This window comes from Opisthocomus hoazin, chromosome 1, assembly GCF_030867145.1.
Source record: "Opisthocomus hoazin isolate bOpiHoa1 chromosome 1, bOpiHoa1.hap1, whole genome shotgun sequence".
In the NCBI taxonomy this organism is placed as follows: domain Eukaryota; kingdom Metazoa; phylum Chordata; class Aves; order Opisthocomiformes; family Opisthocomidae; genus Opisthocomus; species Opisthocomus hoazin.
Genome location: NC_134414.1, coordinates 31,275,330 through 31,298,507, shown reverse-complemented (window position 1 = coordinate 31,298,507; position 23,178 = coordinate 31,275,330). Strand labels below are relative to the sequence as shown.

Sequence of the window (23,178 nt, the reverse complement as noted above, 5' to 3'; positions counted from 1 at the left end):
TTGATTTTTAATCTCTTCAAGAAGTTTGGATACTGAAGGTCTTAAGTCCAACTTTTCATTTGAATAAGCTGTTCATTTTAATGTGTTTGTGGTTAATGTTTTGTCAGCTTTAGCTTATGAAAAATGAGAAAAGTATACTCAGCTGCCACCAAAGAGCCTACAAATTAAAAACTGGAATGTAGTGGCAAAGACTCAGGAAAAAAAAAAACCTTTAAGGAATTAGTGTTCAGAACTCTAACACTGCCAAAATCAGCCAGATCTATAAAAAGAATTTTATTATGTAAAACCATGATGGCAATTTGTCATTCACAGTGTACTGTAGTTTGAAAAGTAATATCTGAAGTCTAATGTCTTAGAGTTTTTGTTTTAGACTTTGGTAAGATTGTATAATTTGTTGGTGTTCCCTCGCCTGATAAGCCAAAATCAACTCTGTGACAACTTTCATGAATTTGCACTTTCATGTAAGACCAGAGAAGTTGTCAAGCAGATCTATGGTAGAGCTTTTATTTCTGTCATATTAATTATGAAGATAATTACATCTTATAAGACCATCAATGCTAAATTGAGTGTTACAGTAGAGAATCATCAATTAGCCCCAGTTTGCTGTTATGTATAACTTCTATGCATTTGAGAATGAGAGTATTTTATTGACATCATTATATAACAGCTCCCGGTTTACCCTGCTTCGGCAGGAGGGTTGGACTAGATGACCCACAGAGGTCCCTTCCAACCCCTACTATTCTGTGATTCTGTGATTCTGTGGTCCCTGGTATAGCTAAATTCTATGCATGCTGTGATGATGTAGTCTTTTAAGTCTGTTTTTGGTTTCTTGCAGTCTGATTTTCATCCTCACTACATTTACTAGTGAACTTTGCCTTGTGTCCATCCATCTGCTCTTTAGTGACTTCCTTCTCTATACCCTTCTTTATGTCTGTTCTTAGTTAGTTCTCTCCCTCACTCCTGAGCTTCTTCAGAGTCTTCCTTGGAAAATGTAGGCTCTGCCATCACACTTTCTATCACCATACAATCCACAGGACCTTCTCCTAAATACCTGTCTAATTTCTATAGCCAGTAAGTAGGTGACCTCATGTATTTTTGTCATTTAAATTTCTGTTCTGTTCATTTAACTTTTTTCTTTTTCCTTTACAACCCTGCTGCCACCAGTTTCTCTGAATGTCCTTACTTTGTTTATTTTTCCTTTTCTTCAATCTCATCTAATCTTTTCAAAATAGACCAGTTTAAATTAATTTTCTTCAGCTGCTGTTCTAATCATATCATCTTTTAGTAATTCTACATAAGTTCCATATCAGATCCCATGTTCTTTACTACCACTTAAACTTAATGATGGCAGTCGTTCTGTAAATTCAAAAGGTTTGCATTTAGTAAAATGCAACCAATTTGTAGTCTATACAGAAAAGGCTGAATGATAAAAAAGGGATGAGATCTCGAGAGTGCGTACTTAGCAACGAAACAGTAATAATAAAAAAATTAAAAATAGCCTTAACTAAAATTAGTGTACACTTGTCCGTTATATTATTTAATTGTGCTTTTGTCTGTACCCCACAGAACTGTCTTATATGAGTGCTGTCCTGGCTATATGAAGATGGATGGTATGAGAGGATGTCCTGCAGGTACAAGCTTATTTTCATATGGATGAGTCAGTATACAAGAAGTATTACAACACCGGAGACCTTCAAAGGAGGTCATCGTGAGAAATGATTGCCTCTTTTTGAGAATTACTGCCTGAGAATACACAGTTTCATTTGCACACAGCCAACACAGTCAAAAATCAGCCAGCACTGAATTTGATCCTGCAGTTTAAGCTGAATTTCCCAGCTCCTTCCGGTTGCTGGGTTGGAAAGGAACGATAATGTCTTCAGTTCCCAAAGCTGTCAAAGAAGAACTTTTATTCCTATTCCCATCACACCCCAGAATAATCTAAAGCATACCAGTGAGGTCAGAAACCCAGGGCATGAGGAGTGGCATATCTAAATTCTGTTTATTCCTTTTCCTGAGAAGACTTGAATCTTGTGTACTAGAATAGTGTTGTGGGCTTTAAATAATCTAAGAAGGAGTGAAAATGAAGACAGGAATTCTTGATTTCACCCATTAGCGCTATTCTGTTTTTCATAGATAAAATTAATTGCAGTAGGGAAGGGTAATTTGAGAAGTAATATATTTCATAACTTTAGATCTCTGTATCTGAACTAATCTTTTACATTCAATAATAGAGTTAGGCATATCCAAGTCAGAGTTCAATTTGTTTGGACGAATTAATCTCACTGTAGGAGTTTACATTGTCATGAGATCAGTCACAGTCTAGAATTGCCTATTCCTCTCCATGACTATAAAAAGAGCCAACAATAACCATTTCCGTGCAGATGCCTCACTTGTAGATGCCTAGAATTAGGAGAGATGAATCCTGTTCTCATGTAGCAGTGATTTAACTGTGAGACTATGGCTATTCTAACTCTCTGGAAGAATCAACATATGCACAAACCACGCATTGGAAGAAGTGCAAGAGGCCTCACAAGAAGAATTCTTGTCCACCGTGACCAAATGAGACCCACTCCATTGAAATTTTTGTGGTTATAGATGGAATTTACTCCTGTCCTCCCATTTCAGGTTGGGCTGGCATAAAACAAGACAACTCTTCTAAAGAAAACTTCATAATATTCAGTTTTGTTTGATCTAATTGTTCATTAAGCAAACCAGAAAAGCGATGTGTTTGAATGGGATTTGAGTATGTTAACAGTGGAATTTCAATCCAACACTTTGTTTTAATGTTGATTTAAATAGTTTTAGAAAGACAATAATATTGTCCAACCAAAAGAAAAAGGGTAGATTTGATTGTGAGAAACTGGATGGCTGAAGACTTTAGAGTATTCTTGTCTCATGTTTATTTCAGTCGCTCCTATTGATCACGTATATGGTACCCTTGGTATTGTGGGAGCTACCTCCACGCAGCAGTATTCTGACATATCAAAGCTGAGAGAGGAGATTGAGGGACGAGGATCATTCACTTTCTTTGCACCAAGCAACGAAGCATGGGAGCAATTAAATTCAGTAAGTGTGTGTGTATGTACATGTGCGCTTGTGCATGTGTTAAAGTGTATTTATCTTTCAGCTAATGTAGCTGCAACAGCAAGTCTATGATAAGGTAGACTATTATAGTTGTAAAAGGACATTACACAAATTTTAATAGAAGAATTAATAGAAGAATTTGCAAGTTTAACGTGCATTGCTGAAGCTAGAGAGTCTGACTTTATTTCAGGAGTACTAAACAACTGTAACCCTTTCTTGTTCAGGCCTTGCATGACTAATGCTATTATTAGTCTTATTGGCATAGTTTTGGGGAAACTGACAGGAATTCCAGCAATTGCATGATGTAGAGTATAATAGTCCTTTGTCAGTGATTCAGGTGTCCTTTTTTTTGTAATGTTTTTAGTTAAATAAATATTGAACGAAAGCTTCTCCAATGACTTGGCTGTGAGGAGAACTCTTGTTGTCCATTTGTGAACAAATCAGACTAATGTATCATTTAAGTAGAGTGAGACAGAGAGGTATCAAAGTCATATCTCCTAACAGGAAATATCCATTGTTGAATATATTGAAAGCATATACTAAGGTAAAGAAATATGTACATCTTTCCAACTGGAAGACAGTTTTGAAGCTTGTAATTAATTGAATTCCTATCTTCTTCAGGAAATTCACAGAAATCTGGTTGACAATGTAAATATTGAACTATATAATGCTCTCCACCACCACATGGTAAACAAGCGCATGTTGACAAAAGATCTTAAGAATGGCATGACTCTGGTGTCTATGTACAATGACCAGAAGTTGCTTATTAACCATTATCCTAATGGGGTAAGTCTGTTCTCTTTTCCTTTTTCCCCCTATTATAATTATTTAGTAATAGCCATTATTCTTTTCTTTATTTCCTTCTCTAGCTAAGTAAATAGGTTATAGAAATTTAACAGCTAGCAAGTCAATTGCCACTGACAAAAATAAATACATTTTCTCTTGAAGAAACTTTGTCTGCTGTGTAGACTAATCACTAAGAAAGAATTAATGAACATGTGCTATTTGCTATTTAGAAGCCAAAGTTCAAATGAGAATGAACTTTATTCCTAAAAGACAAAGACTTTTGTGGACAAAATTTATAATCATAATAAATCTGAAAGCAAAATGTATTCATCTTCATGTGTTTACAAAACAATGTTAAATTGGATCTTTTATTTGAATTGGAGTGCACAGTAGAAGCATTTAATATTACAGGGGACACACAACCATTCTATGAGAGGAAAAAAATCATTTTTATAAGAGCTAGAAATCTCTCAGTCAAGTCTGTCATCTTTATTGCCTTAAATGCGTGGAAATGTTTATATTGGAGTACAATTTACATCAGTAAAAAATAATACAATCACCACAGAATCAGAGATTCACAGAATGGTAGGGATTGGAAGGGACCTCTGTGGGTCATCTAGTCCAATCCCCCTGCTGAAGCAGGGTCGCCTACAGCAGGCTGCAAAGGATCTTGTCCAGGCGGGTCTTGAATATCTCCAGAGAAGGAGACTCCACAACCTCCCTGGGCAGCCTCTTCCAGTGCTCCGTCACCCTCAGAGGGAAGAAATTCTGCCTCATGTTCACACGAAACTTCCCATGCTTCAGTTTGTGCCCATTGCCCATTGTCCTGTTGCTGGGCACCACTGAAAAGAGTCTGGCCCCATCCTCCTGACACCCACCCTTCAGATATCTATAAACATTTATCAGGTCGCCTCTCAGCCTTCTCTTCTTCAGGCTGAACAAGCCCAGCTCCCTCAGCCTCTCCTCAAAGGAGAGACGCTCCAGTCCCCTCACCATCCTCTTAGCCCTCCGCTGGACTCTCTCCAGCAGCTCCTCATCTTTATTGAAGTGGGGAGCCCAGAACTGGACACAGTACTCCAGATGGGGCCTCACCAGGGCAGTGTAGAGGGGAAGGAGAACCTCCCTCGTCCTGCTGGCCACACTCCTCCTAATGCATCCCAGGATCCCATTGGCTTTCTTGGCAGCCAGGGCACACTGCTGGCTCATGGTTAACCTGTTGTGCACCAGGACACCCAGGTCCCTCTCCGCAAAGCTGCTCTCCATCAGGTTCACCCCAAGCCTGTACTGATGCATGGGGTTCTTCCTCCCCAGGTGCAGGACCCTGTACATGCACCATGTTAACCAGATATGGAAAATAAGTCTGAATAATAGCCATAATAAATAAAACATGAATATGAGATCAAAGTAGCCTGAATAAGTCTGCTAATCTCTTTCCAGTATTTTAGTCAGCCTTTCAAACCTTTACAAGGTTTTACTTAAATTTTAAAATAAAAACTGAAAGAACAATAGTGAATATATTATGTACAGTGTATACATTGCCAATCTGTAAGAATCAGATTCCAATTATACAATGAAATTAATGTTTAATCTTCTACTGCTTGATTCTTCAAATATAGGTTGTTACTGTTAACTGTGGCAGGATCATCCATGGCAATCAGATTGCTACCAATGGTGTTGTTCACGTTGTTGATCGTGTCCTGACTGCTGTTGGAAATACCATTCAAGATTTCATTGAAGTCGAGGATGATCTTTCATCTCTTAGAGTAAGTGAACAAAAATAAAAATGTTTCTCTGGTCTTTTAGTTTTTTTGGTTTTTTTCTCTGTTCTATTTGTATATGATACCTGGAAGTAACAAGGGTTAGTTCAGTAAGAGATAGAAATAAACTAAACTAAGAACTCCAGCTAACATTTCAGATCTATCTGTATAAAAAAGCAAAGTATATTTTACATAAGGAGTCTGCTTCAGCTCTTTTGTGAATCAAGCAGGACCGCATCAACAGGGCAGAATGTGTCCCCACACATTAAAAAATGTGTCTTCAAGCACTGATGTAATGAAACATGTAAGAATAAGTTACAGTGTCTAGTGCTAGAAAAATAACAATAAATTCAAAATGAACAGTAGAAAATGGTAAAAAAACCCAGATAAATTCCAGAACCTGACTCGGCAAGCTTCAAAACCAGGTAGATACATGTTGGAAGGATTTTCTTGCAGAGAAGAGGCTGGTTTGTTCTGCCCAAGTTTCTAAGTTCTCCGTCTTCTAGAAGATGTGTCTGCTTAGTGTAATGGGATGTTGTCCTTTTCACTCCTTCATCTCCTCAGTAAACACAAAATATATTTTAAATGCAGAGGTATAAAGATCTTCTGAATCCCTCAAATCTAGTCCATGACAGTTATAGGAAACCATATCATTTAATCCCTTTAAACAAATTTAAGATAAAAGCCATCTAGTATCCAGCTGAAAAACAAGCCTTCTGTATTTTATTTTTTGCCTGTGCATTCTTTCTTGTATGTCTTCTATTTGGGTTTAACTTTTGTAAACTCTAAGCAGACATTTTCACCTAATCCTAGATAAGGTCTTACCTATTCCTTTTATATTAACTTGCATACCTCTCTAACTCTGCTTGAAAAACACTTACTGGTTTCCAGGATGCATGCTGGCATAGTGTTGTGTGGTTTTTGTTTTTTTTTTCTTTCAGTTGCATCACATTGCACTCTGCCTTTCTGACTTTTCAAAGGGTGAAATCCCTGTTTATAGGACATACACCTGCTGCTTCCTGTGGGCATTCCTCTGCACTTCATGCTGCTTTAATGACTTTGGCTTCAAAAGCAAATGTGCTAATGAAACTATTAAACAAAATCAGCTCTGAGTTTCTAAAATGACATTTCTTTTATGATGGTTATTCCCATCCTCCAGTTTGACAGTTTCATATACACTTTATCTTTCTGTCCTAGATTGAGCTAATAGCACTTCCGATTTAACTAAGCAAATTCTTTACTCAAGTCCAGATATGTTCAATTTTACATATGTGCATTTTCTAGAAAATATGTTCTTAATTTATATTGGTATGCTCCATCATATTACTCTTTTAATTCTTTTAATTTATCATATATACTCACAATATCTTTGACTGATTTTCCTGCATAGTTCTTTTTCTTCAGTCTTTGATTCTAATGAGGACAGATTTCAGCCACCAAAGAAATGAATACTGTTACAGTATTATCTTTTAGGATTAATCCAATAATAGAAACACCCCAATTTTAAGGCTGTACAGATGAGATTTCTAAGCAGGTTAAGAAGATTTATTTAAGGAATAAAAGAGAAATTATACTTTTTGAAAAATATTTGATTGTGTTTTACATAATTCAGACTGCTTACCTTTTCTTCATTACTAGAATGTAGAGAATTTTTCATCACTTGTGTTTAACTACTTTTTTAATGTCCAGAGCTGAATAACATTTTAGGTATTAAAAAGCTGGAGATAATTTTTCCTGACCTCAAAGCCTAGGATGGGATAGGATGGGATAGGATAGAACAGACTATTTCACTTGGAAGAGACCTGCAACTATCATCTAGTCCAACTGCCTGACCACGTTAGGGCTGACTAAAAATTAAAACAAATTATTAAGGACATTTTCCAAATGCCTCTTAAACAATGACAGGCCTGGGGCATGAACCACCTCTCTAGGAAGCCTGTTCCAGTGTTTGACCACCCTCTCAGTAAAGAAATGCTTCCTAATGTCCTGCCTAGACGTCCTCTGGTGCAGCTTTGAACTATTCCCATGTGTCCTGTGACTGGATACCAGGAAGCAGAGCTTTGCACTTCCCCTCCTGAGGAAGTTGTAGAGAGCAATGAGGTCACCCCTCAGCCTCCTGTAGTAATTCAAAACCTCCTGCTTGTATCTAATCAAATCAATCTTGCACAATTCTTATTATTTCAGGGGCAAATTATTAGCTTTGATAAACTATTGCTCTGATCTAATTTATCAAAACCTGTATGTTCACACTTGTCATTTAAAAATTCAGGCAATTATAATAAAAATTTCTACCCTGTTGTGACCTCTATCAGAATTTATTAATTAGTGTGTGCTAAATTAAGGAAGCAGCTTGGTATATCAAGACACATTATTCCCCCAAAATTAATTCTCTGTTCCTTTTTATCATTTCATGTTTTAACATATATTTCTATAACACTGATCTCAGTCTATCATTAATGTACCTGTATGCACTAGGTGAAACTGGATGGTTAATGTATTTGGTTAGTATTTTTAATAATCAGCATTAAAAAACGAATTTATTTTCTAGGCTGCTGCCATCACATCAGACGTCTTGGATATTCTTGGAAGCCCTGGTCATTATACACTCTTTGCTCCTACTAATGAAGCTTTTGAGAGACTTCCAAGGGGACTCTTAGAAAGGATCATGGGTGACAAGGTGGCTTCTGAAGGTATGTAACCTTTTTTTGCAAATGAGAAATATAGGTGAGTAGATCAGGAGGTAGTAGCTCTGAAATGAAGCACCTGTACTTTCATACAAATCGGAGGAGATTTTTCTTCTGTCTTTGACTTTTCCAGCTATCTAAGGATTCGAATTCACTTGCAACTTAGTTTCCAAAACATTTTAAAAGAAACTGAAAATATAGGCAAATTAATGTTTCTAATATTTCAGCCGCATAGTTCCAACAGAGATTCCTGAGTCAGAAAGACAGGGCTGTCTGAATGTGGGATTCTTTCGTAGCTTTCTCATGAAAAGGTTTTTCATACAAAAATGACATGTTTTTGTAAAAACCAAGTTCTGCCCTGGAAGTCAAACTGAATTTATACCACATATTCTGACAAACATTCAGCACATTTATTCTTCTGAGAACTACAATAAAACTAAATAATAACTGCATCACTCTGTTATGTGAACAGTAATGTAATGGACGACCAAGAAAAGGAAAGCTACTTTTCTATTAATGAGTGAGTCGGAGACATTTTCATTTCAACAAAAATACAGGCCACTCCAGCTTCTAGTGGTCCATCTTGCTGCTCATGAGTAAATACTTCAAACCTGAAGCCTCCCTCCAAGTCACCCCTACAGAGAATTTAGATTACAATACTTTGGATCCTGTTGTTGTTACTAAAGCAGGATCCTTGTTGACTGCCAAGCAAGTAATGTCTGCACTAGAACTGCAGTACTAAGCCCTTCGTTGAGGAGCTAGAAAGAACATGGCAGGGAAAATGAAAGATAACCTGCAGAAATTTATTAACTAAATCAGGTTGAAGCAATGTGTCACAATGTGCTGTATAACAATGCGTGTGTAGCTTATTTCACTGCTCAGTTTTGACATTAGAGGAGATAGCAGTTTTCCTCATATCCAGGCTGAAGGAGTTTATGGAGAAGATCACGAAACAGTGTGATGTTGACTCTACATTTGAGCCAACAGACTGAAAATTAAAATATATTCTGTGAAAATTCTATTCTGCGTTGAAGTACAGATTCATTCAAATAGATTTAAGACCACAAGAGGAGCCTACAAGTCTACATACTTGTAGATCATCTAGGGCTAATGGAAGGAAGTTTTTCTCCAAAGGATAATTCTCATCTTTGGGATGTATTTCTCTCTGAAGATGCCTCATTCATTTTTCCTACATGTTGAGCTTCTGCTTCTAGATGAAACGCATCACTTACCTGCCTACAGATAGATGAGATGAATTCAGGTCTAAATTTTACTCATTTAGAAAGCTGGATAACAAACAGTTACAGTTCTTAATACTCTTCTGTGCAATTACGTGACACTTCAGGCTAAGAATCCTACAATAACCGAGTCATCAAAAAGTAGGTATCTAAATTTAACTGATGTTGTCTATCAGCATTTGTACCTCATGAAAAATTTGCTTTACCTGAAACAAAACAGAAAGGCTCATTAGAATCATTACAGTTAAAATTTCACCAAACATCTGTCCCCCTTACCAAGGGAAGGTCAAAGTACCTACTCTGTCATGCAGAACTGAAAGATCTGCTCATACTTTAAATTATGCAAAGAGACCAAGGGATTCAAAATGCACATACAAGAAGGATGCCTAGAAACACTGAAAGCAGAAGCCTGAGACTGCAGTTTATGACCATTAATGGTGACTTTTTAAGATGTCTTAGAGAAACCCCTAGAGGGAAAAGTAATTAGGTTTTTTTTCACTGTAGGACTGAAATCAATAGGTTTTTTCCCACCTATTTACTGAAAGAAAAAGTAAAAGCAGAGCTGCTACTGATTCTTTCATAAGAACATGTTTCCTTGGTATTGTTTGTTTTGCCTTCAGATAAATTCTTCAAGTAGGTCAGATGAAAACTGAGACTTCAAAGTGTCAGCCTCAAGGCTGGAACTAGCCACTTAAACAGATTTGACCACAGAATTAACCCTCGAGTCCATCTTCACTGGACCCTAGTGTTCCTTGAGAACTTCCTTCACATGTATGCTGATGTCTAGCCCTGAAATGACCACACACCCAGAGCTTCCTGGGACGCAGAATTTAGCTAAAGTTCCGTTCCTCAGTTGTGAGCTCCACTGCACGGAACGAGTTCTACATAATTTCATTAAAGCCTGATTAAGTCACTGTGCAGTATCTCAATGGATAGTGGTGAAAAGAGGGGTCTGTGCTAATTAAAATGTGAGAAAATGGCACATCCTGAAATAATTCAGCATTTTTTTTTTGTTTTCTTATTAATTTTGTCAGCTTGCTTTCAGGAATTTTTGTCTGATTTTTCTGGCACCTATAGAGGATAGTACCCTGAATCTCATTTATATAGTAAGGCGTAACAAAAGATTAGTCTGGGGCTGACTTTGCATAATATGTGGAGTTCTGTACTCAGAGGTCCATTTGGATCATATCATCTGCAGCCACCGAGTCACATGCTCTTTTACATGCAGATCACAGCATAACCAGCATAATTTTTACAATACCAGGCATACCAAAGATTTTGGCCATAGGTGTTGTTTAGAGGCCTATAGAATGAATTCTTATGTAAAGAATCCATGAATGCAAATAAGCAAATATGCTAGATGAGCTAGTAAATTATTGATAATATTGTAGATGTAATAATTTGTCTCACACCTATATGTAAATTTTATACATATGTATATGAATGTATGTATCCAAATGCCTGCATATGAACTTCCTGCTCTTTTATCTGCAGCTCTTGTGAAGTTCCATATTTTGAATACTCTCCAGTGCTCTGAAGCCATCATGGGTGGAGCTGTCTATGAAACCTTGGAAGGAAACACAGTTGAAGTTGGTTGTGATGGTGAAAGTCTGACTGTGAATGGAGTGAAGATGGTGAAACGCAAAGATATTGTGACAAGCAATGGTGTTATCCACCTCATTGATGAAGTGCTAATTCCTGATTCTGGTCAGTGATGTGTATGAAAAGCTTTTTACACTGGAGATATTTTCTACAGTCTTACCTAGACTCCCGCAGATACAGTGTTATGAGTAGGCATGGAGAATCCAAACCAGGAAAACTAATAAATTGTGTGCTAAAACACCTTTTCTTATTCCTTTATTTGCAGCCAAGCAAGTCATTGAGCTTGGGGGTGCCCAGCAGACTACTTTTACAGACCTGGTGGCACAGCTAGGACTGGCCTCTTCTCTAAGACCAGAAGGCCAATACACTCTCCTGGCACCTCTGAATGGTGCTTTCTCAGGTTAGTAACCTTAAAAAATAATCCTCTGAATGTCAAAATAAACAATAATGTATGCTATCCTGACAGTTTTCCAAATAAGTCCCAGTACTTGTTCTAAGTCCCTAGGAAAGAGAGCTGTAGAGATATAGAGATACTTCATCCTTTCGAAATACACACCATGCAGAAAGACAAAAGAAGTCTAACCACCAGGCTGTACGGTTTGTTTTTAGTGGTATCATTTGTTAATGGAAATATTATCAGTAAAATAAGATACAAAATATGCATAGGCAGATTGTGGGAAGGGAATGTTATTGCTGAATTGACAGTTCCCTTAATCTTTGCATTACTTGCATTAGATTCACAGTTTATTTATTCTCAAAAACTTTACACAAGAAGGTTGGTATTTTCCAGTACAAATACACTATCAAACAGGTATTTACATGTTTGTAGAGGTGACCACATGGGCATCCTGCCCTTCCCCCAAGAATCTGAGTCTTAACTCACCACCACAGAAGCAAATTTGAAAAAGTTTTAAAGTGTACATGCAGAAAGGAAAAGTTGTCATATGAACTTCAGCAGTAATTCAAAAGATGGAGCAGGCCCACATATAAATCATCTGCCATATCATTTATAGTAATTAATCAAGATGTGTCAAAAGATCATGTGTGAATTTAGGGAAAGGCAATTTGCAGAGACTGTTTAACACTTCATTTTATGTGTACACAGATCTGTCAAGCCTTAACTCAAGCATTTCACAAAGATTATTTAAGAAGTCTTTTAATATAGCATCGACAGTTAACCTTCTTTGAATGAAAATTCATGATATAAATCACTATATATTAATATCTAAATGGGTTTGTAGATGACACCTTAAGGATGGATCAACGCCTTCTTAAAACGATCCTGCAGAATCACATTATAAAAGTGAAAATTGGACTCAATGAATTGTACAATGGACAAGAGCTGGAGACAATTGGAGGAAAACTGCTTAGAGTCTTTGTGTATCGCACAGTAAGTGAATGGGGCTTTCTGACAGTGTGTATCCCAGCTATGAAAATGAAGAGTTATGCAAAAAACAAAGGACAAAGCAGAATGAAATCTCCAGTAGGAAAAAAGCAAAATCTGATCTTTATCTGTGGGAACTTTGCATGGAAGACTCTTTGAAAAATGAAACAGGATTCCAGATTTGGCACTCCATTAATTACAAATTTTTATAGCTGCTTTTTAGGAGTAATTAAGAACATTCTCAAGGGAAACACAAAAAATCAAGTTTGGAAATATTTGCACCGTATTAACTTAGTCCAGAATTTGCTACTTTTGCTTTCTCAAGCAATACCAGATTTCCTGACAAGAACACACGATTTGAATATAGGAAATACATAATAATATTAATTTTAATTTAAGAGGCCTGTTGAGCAGTATGTATCCATCTTATTTTATAAAATATTTTTAAATGTGCATCATTGTGTGAATATCTACACTTGTTTCTCTTTTAATCAGGCTGTATGTATTGAAAATTCATGCATGGTCAGAGGAAGTAAAGAAGGAAGGAATGGTTTTATTCACGTCTTCAGACAGATCATCAATCCAGCAGAAAAGACATTGCATGAAATGTTGAGAAATGATAAGCGTTTTAGGTGAGTAACAGTTTTGACAACACTGAGATTTTCCTACGGAGGGCAACTGCATGTACAGCACAACCGGTCTGAGAAATAGTTGTAGACTGTGGGTTATTGTATGTGGGGGGCCAGGGAGGGCAGGGAAGGGGTTATTACTGCCTCAAAAAAATAGGGGGAGGGGGGGGAAGCAGGGAAGAAAAAAGGAAAAACTGTTCTCTGCCAGCTGTTTGCTGAAAGTGCTCCCAGACTACATGCTAGAATGGTTATTCACAGCACGTAAGAGTCACTTAGAAACCAGAAAGAATAGAGTGAGAGGGCAAAAGGGATTGGATGCTACATTCAGAGCTATAAATGCAGCAGAGTCTGGGGTTTTAATTAACAAGTAGTACAACTCTGTATGGGTGCCGCATGGTTCCATACACTTCCAGTACATATTCCTGTCCCCTTTCCTGCAAGTATCTCCATACTTGAGAGAGAGCAATTGCCCTTGGCACCCTCCCTTCATCTCTGTGATCTGTGGGGGTTTTATTCCATGAATTCTGCTCTGATCCAGACTGCCAATACTTTTTTTTTTTCCTCAGATCCTTTTTCCTCAGTCTACTACTCATAAGGCTGTCTCTTTTTTTCTCATTTGCTTCCTCTGCTGTCTTAATTTCTGGGAAATGGTGAGAGTGTTTGAAGATTGATGCAGTATCACAAAAAATGCGGGAACTAAGTGCCTGGACTCAAGTATAGTTACTATACTTCAACAGAATGTATTTGTGTTTTGTCTGTTGTAAACAGCGTTTTCCTCAGTCTGGTGAAAGCTGCAGATTTAGATGATGTTCTGTCACGGCCTGGAGAATGGACTCTGTTTGTTCCAACTAATGATGCCTTTAAAGGTTTAACTGATGATGATAAGGCTGTATTGATAAGTAAGTAGTACAAGAAAACTAGAAATATATACCAAGGTGAAATCCATGGGAAAGATGGCTACTGCATTTCTTACACAAAAGATGTGTGATAGAACAGACTACCTTTTGCATAGAGTAGGTCATAGGACTTCCTGAAGTTAGTTCCTTCTTTGGGGAGAGAGAAAATATCTTTTGGGAAAAAGCATCCAACATGAATTCAAATTTAAATTTCATTCTTGTTATATTATCCTAAGGTGTAATTACCTTCCAAGTTCAAATCTGCATTCATTTAATTAGCTCCAGCTTTTCATCATTCAGCCGTGCTATAGATGCATTAACCTGATAAGTCTCTTCTACCATGTTTCTTTTCTAGTTGTGACCACTGCAATAAAAGTTATGCAGGGTTGACTTTCCTATTCTTCCGTTCCTTTCTCTTCTCTGCCTCCACCCAGTCATCTCTGATATCCCCTGTGCCCTAGTTAGATATTGAATATCTATTGCTAAATGACGATTTATGTAATTTTTTTTCCATCTTACACTTCTAAACTCAGGAATTGTGTAGATTTTTCTGAAGATTTAAAAGTAATTTCTTTAATGCCATGCTTTATGTCCATAAGGGAAGTAATGCACAATGAATACTTCAAGCTCTCCTGCAGAATTTCCCACTAGAGGGGTAGACCGTGGCCACAGCACTATTAATATTTTTAGTTTATTTGAGAATAATGTGAATCTTGCCTGTGCACAGTGCAGGAGGAGTGGTTGCCTTGAATCTCACATCCAGAAGGTCAGTCACATTTTCCGTTCCTGCACTTTTCAGATCAAAGTTTGAAGACATGAAGCCAATTCCCAGGAATCCTTAATGACTTCAAAGAGTCCACCTCAGAGCATTGACAAGCAGCAACCCCAGCTCTGTATAGCCTTTCACTCACTAATTAGGCACTGTGAATTTGAATTATCTCTTCAGCCATTTAAAGTTATGATAGTGGTCTAAATTACCTTCTAGTGTGGTGTGTCTCTGGTGACTAACAGTAAATTAACAGATAGCTATAAAATGAAATGAAGCTTGTCTCAAGGCTGTGAAATCACTCATAAATGCTGTTTTTGTTGGACTACATAGTTATTTTATTAACTAAGATTAAGTTTATCAGCTTTATTATTTTTGCCTTCAATTCAGAACTTGATGCTGTACCCAAGGAACATGCCATTTTGGATTATTTTTATAATTAAGAATACAATTATATTCGCATTTCTGCTTCTCAGGGGGCTGTATCTACTATCTTTTCCTATCATTATGACTCAGTATCTACTTACTTTTCTTGGCAGATGAGGTTTTCATTTCCCCTCGTTATTTTTTTGCAGCAGAATGTAGAATTTTCTGTTCTATGTCAGGTTATTTCCTGAAATTCTGTCTTGACTTTCTTTAAAGACTATATGTTGCTTTCAACATAAAAATCAAACCTTAACATATTTCTTTTTTTTAAGGAATATGACCATATATTTTGTTTATCAGTAAGAAAGACACAAAACAAAGGTTATTTTAACCAGTAACCATTGCAGAATAGAAAAAAGGTAGTCTGATAGTTTGTGAAAACAGCTTTTGAATGGCCACATTTGTGATTTTTATGTAACTTAACACTATCTATGAGTTTTCCAGTCACAAGATCTCATTGCTAATTTTAGTAGGAAGAAAAAGAGCATTTAGTTGTACTTCAGTAGTAAAGTGAATTGCAGTAATATCAGTGATCAAAGCAGAAAAATGAAAATGTTCACTGAAAGAGACATCAGGAAAAAATTATATTCAGACAGTATTTCCATTGCAGTTTCATCAAGACTGGAACTCCTAATAACAATGAATATCAACGTGAAATGCTAATATGAGACTTGTAATAGGATGGTTGATATTCCATATAGTGGCAAACAGATGTGTTTTAAAACTGCTCTGCTTGGTAACCTGTCTGCTAGGCAGTTTGTGGGTATTCCTACAGCCTATCCTATGACTCTGAACCTCCATGGACCCAGAACATCAGAGAGTCCTATCAGGACACCAGCTTCAGTTCCAGAATCCATTTCCTTTTTAAGACAGTCTTGAAAATGTTGGCTTTTTTCTTTTCTTCCCAAATAGGAATGTCAAACTTTGAAATATAGAAATCATCCAAGAATAGGGCTTTTTTCCCCCTTTCCCTACTTCTCCAAGCTGCATCTGTTCTCTGCAAGAACACATAAAACCAGCACTCCAGATGACTCCTTTTCTGCCTAAAGGAAACAGCAACTTTCTCCTATCCAGATGATAAAAGATGTGCCCATATGAAGAGTTGTGAGTTATCCCCAGTCATCTCAGAAGAGCGTTGCCACAGGAGAGTAATTATATTAACTGTTAGGGGCAGTTCCTTTTAAATGCAACAATGTTAATTCTGGAGTTTATGTAGTAGCTTACTGAAATTTGATACTGCGGACTGCTTAGTGGTCCTGAAATTATTGTGTTAGCAAAAGCTTTGTGGAGCATATTTAGGAAAATGGCAAAAATTTCTCATTAAAGGCACAAGCAAATAAGATGAAATAATGCAGAAAAACAGGAAAATACCCACCGCTTTCCTGTTCATTTGTATAGGAGTTCTCCTAGCAACTTTATGGTTATGTTCTAAGTCCCTTTTTGCCATATGGTTGTTTCTTCTCTTTAACATGACTTTAACAGATTCAAATTATATGTATTCATGGTAGTTTCATTCATACCTTGCTTAATTAGTGCTCAGGCCTCTGACTCCTTAGAATTTTCAGAAAGAACTATCCATTAACTTTTAACCTTTACTCCTATTTTTCTTATTCTTTTTTAATAGGAGACAAAAATGCTCTCAGGAACATTCTCCTTTACCACTTGACACAAGGAGTTTTCATTGGAAGTGGCTTTGAGCCTGGTGTGACAAACATTCTTAAAACTATCCAAGGAGGGAAACTCTACTTGAAAACAGTTAAGTGCTGAAAAAGAAGTCTCCCTGATACTGCCTTCTAAGAGGGATTTGACATTCCATATCTGTCCATATTACAGAATGGGATGCATTTCTTTGAACTTTGCATTAGGGTTTGGGGTTTGTTTCTTAATGTCCCTGATAACTTGTGGTCTCTTTTCATCCTTCACCAGGTGAATGATACTCTTCTGGTTAATGAACTGAAATCAAAAGAATCTGATCTCATGGCAACCAATGGTGTCATTCATGTTATTGATAAACTCCTATATCCAGCAGGTGAGTATTAGTTCATGGAATTTATACACACTCTTCTGAATCTGTTTACATGTTACGTAGGTGCAATAACTTTAAAAAGTTAATTCCCTTAAAGGGACAACTCCTATGTGGAATAACAAACAGAAAATATACTTCACTACTCATTTTGTGGAACACCCTTGCTTGAAACCATGGCAACTCTTTGAAATTTTATGAAAGTCAAGTATGTGGAAGACAAGATGCTGTAGGCTAGCTTTTCCACCAATATGGAAGAATGTATATGTACAAGTACATGTTTGTGTGAGTGTTAGAGAGTGATTATACTTCCTGATCACTGTAAATGAAAGTAAAAGGAACACACACACACACACACACACACACACACACACACACACACAGAATGGTAGGGGTTGGAAGGGACCTCTGTGGGTCACCTAGTCCAACCCTCCTGCCAAAGCAGGGTCACCTACAGTAGCACATATGTATGTTTCCTCTTAAATGCCTATTTCTTTTGTTAGATCTGCCTGTTGGAAACGATCAGTTGCTCACAATCCTGAAGAAGTTGATCAAGTACATTCAAATTAAGGTATTCTTCAAATAATAATGCCTTCAGCTTTTTGGCAGGATCTCTGAAACTGTGTACGTAATAATTCATAAGTGATTCACTAGTCTCTCTCTATCTTCAGCAGACAACACAGTCAATAGCTCTCAGTTACCCAAACATAATCATGCATGATACACTGCATGCAATAATTATAATGTATTTTTTTCAACACTAAACACTTGTAGAATATTTGCATTTGGATAACTCCAATATGAACTGGCCCAAATCTACTCTTTGATTCAGGTACACTTTATCACTCCAGGAAAATAAATCACTTCTAAATCCTTCAGGCAATCCCTCTTTGAAAGAAATAAGGAGTGTCTAAACTGCTATGTCATTAAACCCACCTGCCTCAATAGCCTGTGGAGAAACGTAGGCATCCTTATCTATCTCAGCTATCCTCCTGAGACTACATTCTCCCTTAGCAATGAATGAAAGGACCTAGGCAAATAGCATAGCCTAACTTTTAGATCAACAATGTAGTGAATCCTACCCACACTCATTAGGAAACTAAAAGGCAAGTGCTCTTTCTTTCAAATTTTAAAATTACTTTTCTATATTTATAGTTTGTTCGTGACAGTACCTTCAAAGAGATTCCACTGACGTTTTACAGTAAGTTCTTTTTAAATACTTCCAGATGGGTTTGATGCTGCTTTTTAAATGTTGCCAATTCCAATCTTGAGTTGTAGACCTTTTTTTCAATCAAAAAGAAAGCAATTTCTGGGAAAGTAAGATGTGCCAAAGAAGCACAGGAAGAAAAAGACTCAAAGCAGAATGTTTCTGGCTCTTGTGCTACCGTATGTATTTTTTTCCCTTTCCAGATGTGTGACAGGGAAGTAACCCTGAAGTAAGCTGTTCAAACTCTTTGTGGTAGGAAAGATACATATGGAAAAGATTTCTTTCCAGTTTTTAGCCAAGGTTCAGTTCTTAGTACATAGCAGAGTTGTACTGTACCGTACTGACTCTCCAAGACGTAGCATTGACCAAACCCTGCATTGAGGTGCTTTCTTTTTCATAAATGCTTCCACAGGAACAGAGTGTACCTGTTCCACCTGTTTCCCATACCTGCAGATATGATGCTTGTATGGGAGGCAGTTGTTCTGACCATTTCCTCTTTAGGGAGTAAATGTGTAAAGGAATCTTTTTTGCTCTCTTGCAGCCTTTCGCAGGGTTTGCATTTAGTTTATGCATACAAAGTAGAACCTGTTGAAGCAAACTGTTAGAAGACAAAGATCCCGATGAAACTTTTCACAGAATCACAGAATAGTAGGGGTTGGAAGGGACCTCTGTGGGTCATCTAGTCCAACCCTCCTGCCGAAGCAGGGTCACCTACAGCAGGCTGCACAGGATCTTGTCCAGGCGGGTCTTGAATATCTCCAGAGAAGGAGACTCCACAACCTCCCTGGCACCCTGTTCCAGTGCTCTGTCACCCTCAGAGGGAAGAAGTTCTTCCTCATGTTCAGACAGAACTTCCTGTGCCTCAGTTTGTGCCCATTGCCCCTTGTCCTGTCACTGGGCACCACTGAAAAGAGCTGGGGCCCATCCTCCTGACACCCACCCTTCAGATATTTGTAGGCATTTATAAGGTCCCCTCGCAGCCTTCTCTTCTTCAGCCTGAACAAGCCCAGTTCCCTCAACCTCTCCTCGTAGGGGAGATGTTCCAGTCCCCTCATCATCCTCGTAGCCCTCCACTGGACTCTCTCCAGTAGCTCTTCATCTTTCTTGAACTGCGGAGCCCAGAACTGGACACAATACTCCAGATGAGGCCTCACCAGGGCAGTGTAGTGGGGAAGGAGAACCTCCCTCGTCCTGCTGGCCACACTCTTCTTGATGCACCCCAGGATCCCATTGGCTTTCTTGGCAGCCAGGGCACACTGCTGGCTCATGGTTAACCTGTCGTCCACCAGGACGCCCAGGTCGCTCTCCGCAGACGTGCTCTCCAGCAGGTCCACCCCAAGCCTGTACTGGTGCACTGGGTTGTTCCTCCCCAGGTGCAGGACCCTGCATTTGCCCTTGTTGAACCTCATCAGGTTCCTCTCTGCCCAGCTTTCCAGCCTATCCAGGTCATGCTGAATGACAGCACAGCCTTCTGGTGTATCTACCACCCCTCCCAGTTTGGTGCCGTCAGCAAACTTGCTGAGGGTACATTCTAACTCTTCATCCAGGTCGTTGATGAAGAAGTTAAACAAGACTGGGCCCAGTACTGACCCCTGGGGGACACCACTTGTTACCTGCCTCCAACTAGACTCAGTGCCGCTGATGACAACCCTCTGAGTTCTGCCATTCAGCCAGTTCTCAATCCACCTCACCGACCACTCATCCAGCCCATACTTCCTCAGCTTCCCTAGGAGGATTTTTCTTGTGAGGGAATATGTATTTAGGCAGATGATTAAATTGGTATACGATTCTACCCACATTCTCTGTAGAAATGGAGACCATAACATTAGGCTTCTGAAAATTGAGAAAGGACACACTGAAATTAAGACTCTTGGAACAAACAATGGAATAAACTAGCTTGTTGACAAGTTGAATATGAGTCAACAATAAACCCTGGCAGCCAAAAGGGCCAACCGAGTCGTGGGGTACGTCAAGCACATCATAGCTAGCTGGTCGAGGGAGCTGATTGTCCCACTCTATGCTGAACTGGTGTGGTTCCACCTCGACTACTGTGTGCAGTTTTGTGTGCCTCAATATAAGAAGGACATCAAACTGTTAGCATGTCCAGCGGAGTGTGACCAAGATGTTGAAAGTTCTCAAGGGCAAGACGTAGGAGGAGCGGCTGAGGTCACTTGGTTTGTTCAGCTTAGAGAAGAGAAGGCTGAGGGGTGACCTCATTGTAGTGTACATTCCTCAAAGCGAAGAGTGGAGGGGGGGCTGCTGATCTCCTCTCTTTAGTGACCAGTGATAGGACACAAGGAAATGGAATGAATCTGCATCAGGGGAAGTTCATATTGGCCATTAGGAGAAGATTCTTTACTGATAGGGTAGTCGGTCACTGGAACAGGCTCCCTAGGGAAGTGATCACAGCATCAAGCCTCTCAGAGTTCAAGGAGTATCTAGACAATGATCCTAGTCATATGGCTTAGTTTTAGGCAGTTCTGTGAGGAGAAGGGAGTTGGGAGTTGGGAGTTGGACTTGATGACATTTATGGGTCCCTTGCAACCCCAGAAATTCTATGTTTCTGTCTCTCATGGCCAGTGAGGGTAGCACAAGAAGCAATGCCTGTAAACTGAAGCAAGGGAGGTCAATGTCAGACATCAAGAAAGTTGCAACTGTTGATTTAGTTGAACACAGGAACAGGAAGGCTGCGACCGCTACCAGTGAAGGCTTCTCTACCAGTGAATGGATAAGAGTCAAATAACAATCTATCAATAAGAGATCTTCAATGAATACTGGAGTCTGTCTTACGTGTAGAGCAACAGCTTGATCTCCCAAGATCACCACAGTTGTGCTCTCCATGACATTCTATCAAATGTAAGAATAGTTCTGAAAGTCAGAGGGTTTCTTCTGTTTAGCAAGTGAGGTCCCTAGTGAAAAGGGCGAGATTTGAAATGAAGATACATTAGGGAAGATCTGTGCAGATCTTTATGCAGGAAATTGTATAAGTGATTATTATTATGTACCTGACATTATCATGGATTTCACGACCAGTGGGTTTCATAAGGCACAAACAAAGGCAAATAGCACCTCTGTCTGCAGGTGACTTGTACACACCACTATTTAACAACTAGAAGCAAGATCCATACTCTAGGTCCTTTTGAGTTACTTTTCCAGCCATTAGTATCTGTGATTTTTTCCACATCTTGATGATCAGACCAATTCTAACATAAAGAAACTGTAAGAATGGAATGTGCCTTATATTCCATTTTCTGTACTTTCAGAAATTAACATAATTGAAAGCAACGTGCAGCCCATCATCAGAAAGGAAGGTAAATGAGGCCTTTAGTATATATATTTCTGTATATGTTCATAAACATATATAGAATATATATTGTATATATGTTTCTTCAGCAGGCTACATTTTGTACATAACAACTCCAGGACATTCAGCACTTTGCTGGAAAAGCAAAGATACAAATATTGCAATTAGAACTGGCTGAAATATTTTGTATGAAAAGATTTCACACAGTTGTTCTCCCCAAATGGAGGAGATCTCCAAATCTCCCTTTTTCTATGGACATTTTAAAAACATTTCTTAAATAATCTTTTTTCAAACAAATTTGTTTTAAATGCCTCAAATATTACTGTACTTTCAATGAAAACATTTCATTTCTTAATTAAACCAGTTATTTTAAAAAATTAAGTAGATTTATTTCTTATACCTTGAAGAAAAAAAAAATCAGTTCATTTTTCTATGGTTTTCAATCGGTTCTAAATACCAATATCTGTCACATGCCTGGAAAAGACCATTAGACAAACTTTCAAACTCTTGAGACAAAAGCATGAGTTAAAGTTTAGTGGTGGGACTGAAGAGAACAAAAAATAGGGCTGGGACTGTCAAAATCACTTGTGATTCATAATTTAAATAGAACACCCATTAATTTCACTTGACCAGACGCACTGCTAAAGAGCTCCAGTTTCCCGTTGAAATACAAACGCTCAGAGGGAATCTGGTTGAGCTCAGCTGAGGAGAAAGGCAGTTAAAAATGTCTTGCAAAAATTTTATCCGGACTGTTTAATCATTGCTTCTAGGAAGACTTCCTCCTAGCAGAAGTGACATGAGCTTGCTTTTTCAGCAGCTTGTCTGTGCTTCATTCCACTAAGGATTAGACACCATCTAGCATATATGCTGATCTTTGTTGCCTAGTCTCCATCATAAATCAGATCCACAAAGTAATATAAATAGATAGATGATTCCATATGGTAATTCATCCAAGATATTTTAGAACTCTTCCTATGATGAAAGTGAATCACTCTCTGAAAGTACCTGTTCTTCTATGCTAAATCCAGAGACAGGGCATACAGTTTAAAATCTTTGAAAGAAAAAATGAATGTCTGAGCACTTCAATAGTCAAATGTATAGCCTTTCTCCTGATAATTCAGAAATAGACCCAGTAAAGCAAATGTTGGCCCTACTGAGCTTGCTAGTGAACAATAGTGAGCAACAGCTCCCACTAAAACCACATAAGCCCACAACTGTATGTAGAAAAAAGCTGGCAAAATTGTATGTTATTTTTTTTGTAACATATGTCAGCAAGTTCTAACAGATTGTGGTGGAAAGGAAGTTTTAGTAAAAAAAAAAAAATACCACCATAAATTTAGAGGTTGATGTCTGCCTTTTCCTGACTCAGTGTTTTCTACTTGAGTTGTGCTT

The 23,178-nt window shown here is 38.1% G+C and overlaps 1 protein-coding gene across 7 annotated transcripts in view; it reads left to right on the top strand.

Moving 5' to 3' along the window:
* Positions 1-23,178, top strand: part of POSTN (periostin) — a 40,911-nt gene that overhangs the window by 7,075 nt on the left and 10,658 nt on the right. For 4 of the 7 annotated variants that reach the window (XM_075429258.1, XM_075429054.1, XM_075429409.1 and 1 more), the window contains exons 3-17: positions 1,567-1,631; positions 2,909-3,066; positions 3,706-3,870; positions 5,487-5,633; positions 8,176-8,317; positions 11,044-11,256; positions 11,417-11,551; positions 12,393-12,541; positions 13,031-13,167; positions 13,933-14,063; positions 16,877-17,007; positions 17,179-17,281; positions 17,779-17,846; positions 18,431-18,476; positions 21,746-21,793. In XM_075429258.1, coding sequence (XP_075285373.1) covers positions 1,567-1,631; positions 2,909-3,066; positions 3,706-3,870; positions 5,487-5,633; positions 8,176-8,317; positions 11,044-11,256; positions 11,417-11,551; positions 12,393-12,541; positions 13,031-13,167; positions 13,933-14,063; positions 16,877-17,007; positions 17,179-17,281; positions 17,779-17,846; positions 18,431-18,476; positions 21,746-21,793 — 1,838 coding nt within the window. The remainder of the gene's footprint in view (positions 1-1,566; positions 1,632-2,908; positions 3,067-3,705; positions 3,871-5,486; positions 5,634-8,175; positions 8,318-11,043; positions 11,257-11,416; positions 11,552-12,392; positions 12,542-13,030; positions 13,168-13,932; positions 14,064-16,876; positions 17,008-17,178; positions 17,282-17,778; positions 17,847-18,430; positions 18,477-21,745; positions 21,794-23,178) is intronic. The other 3 variants (XM_075429103.1, XM_009942762.2, XM_075429337.1) reach the window with 1 other exon arrangement.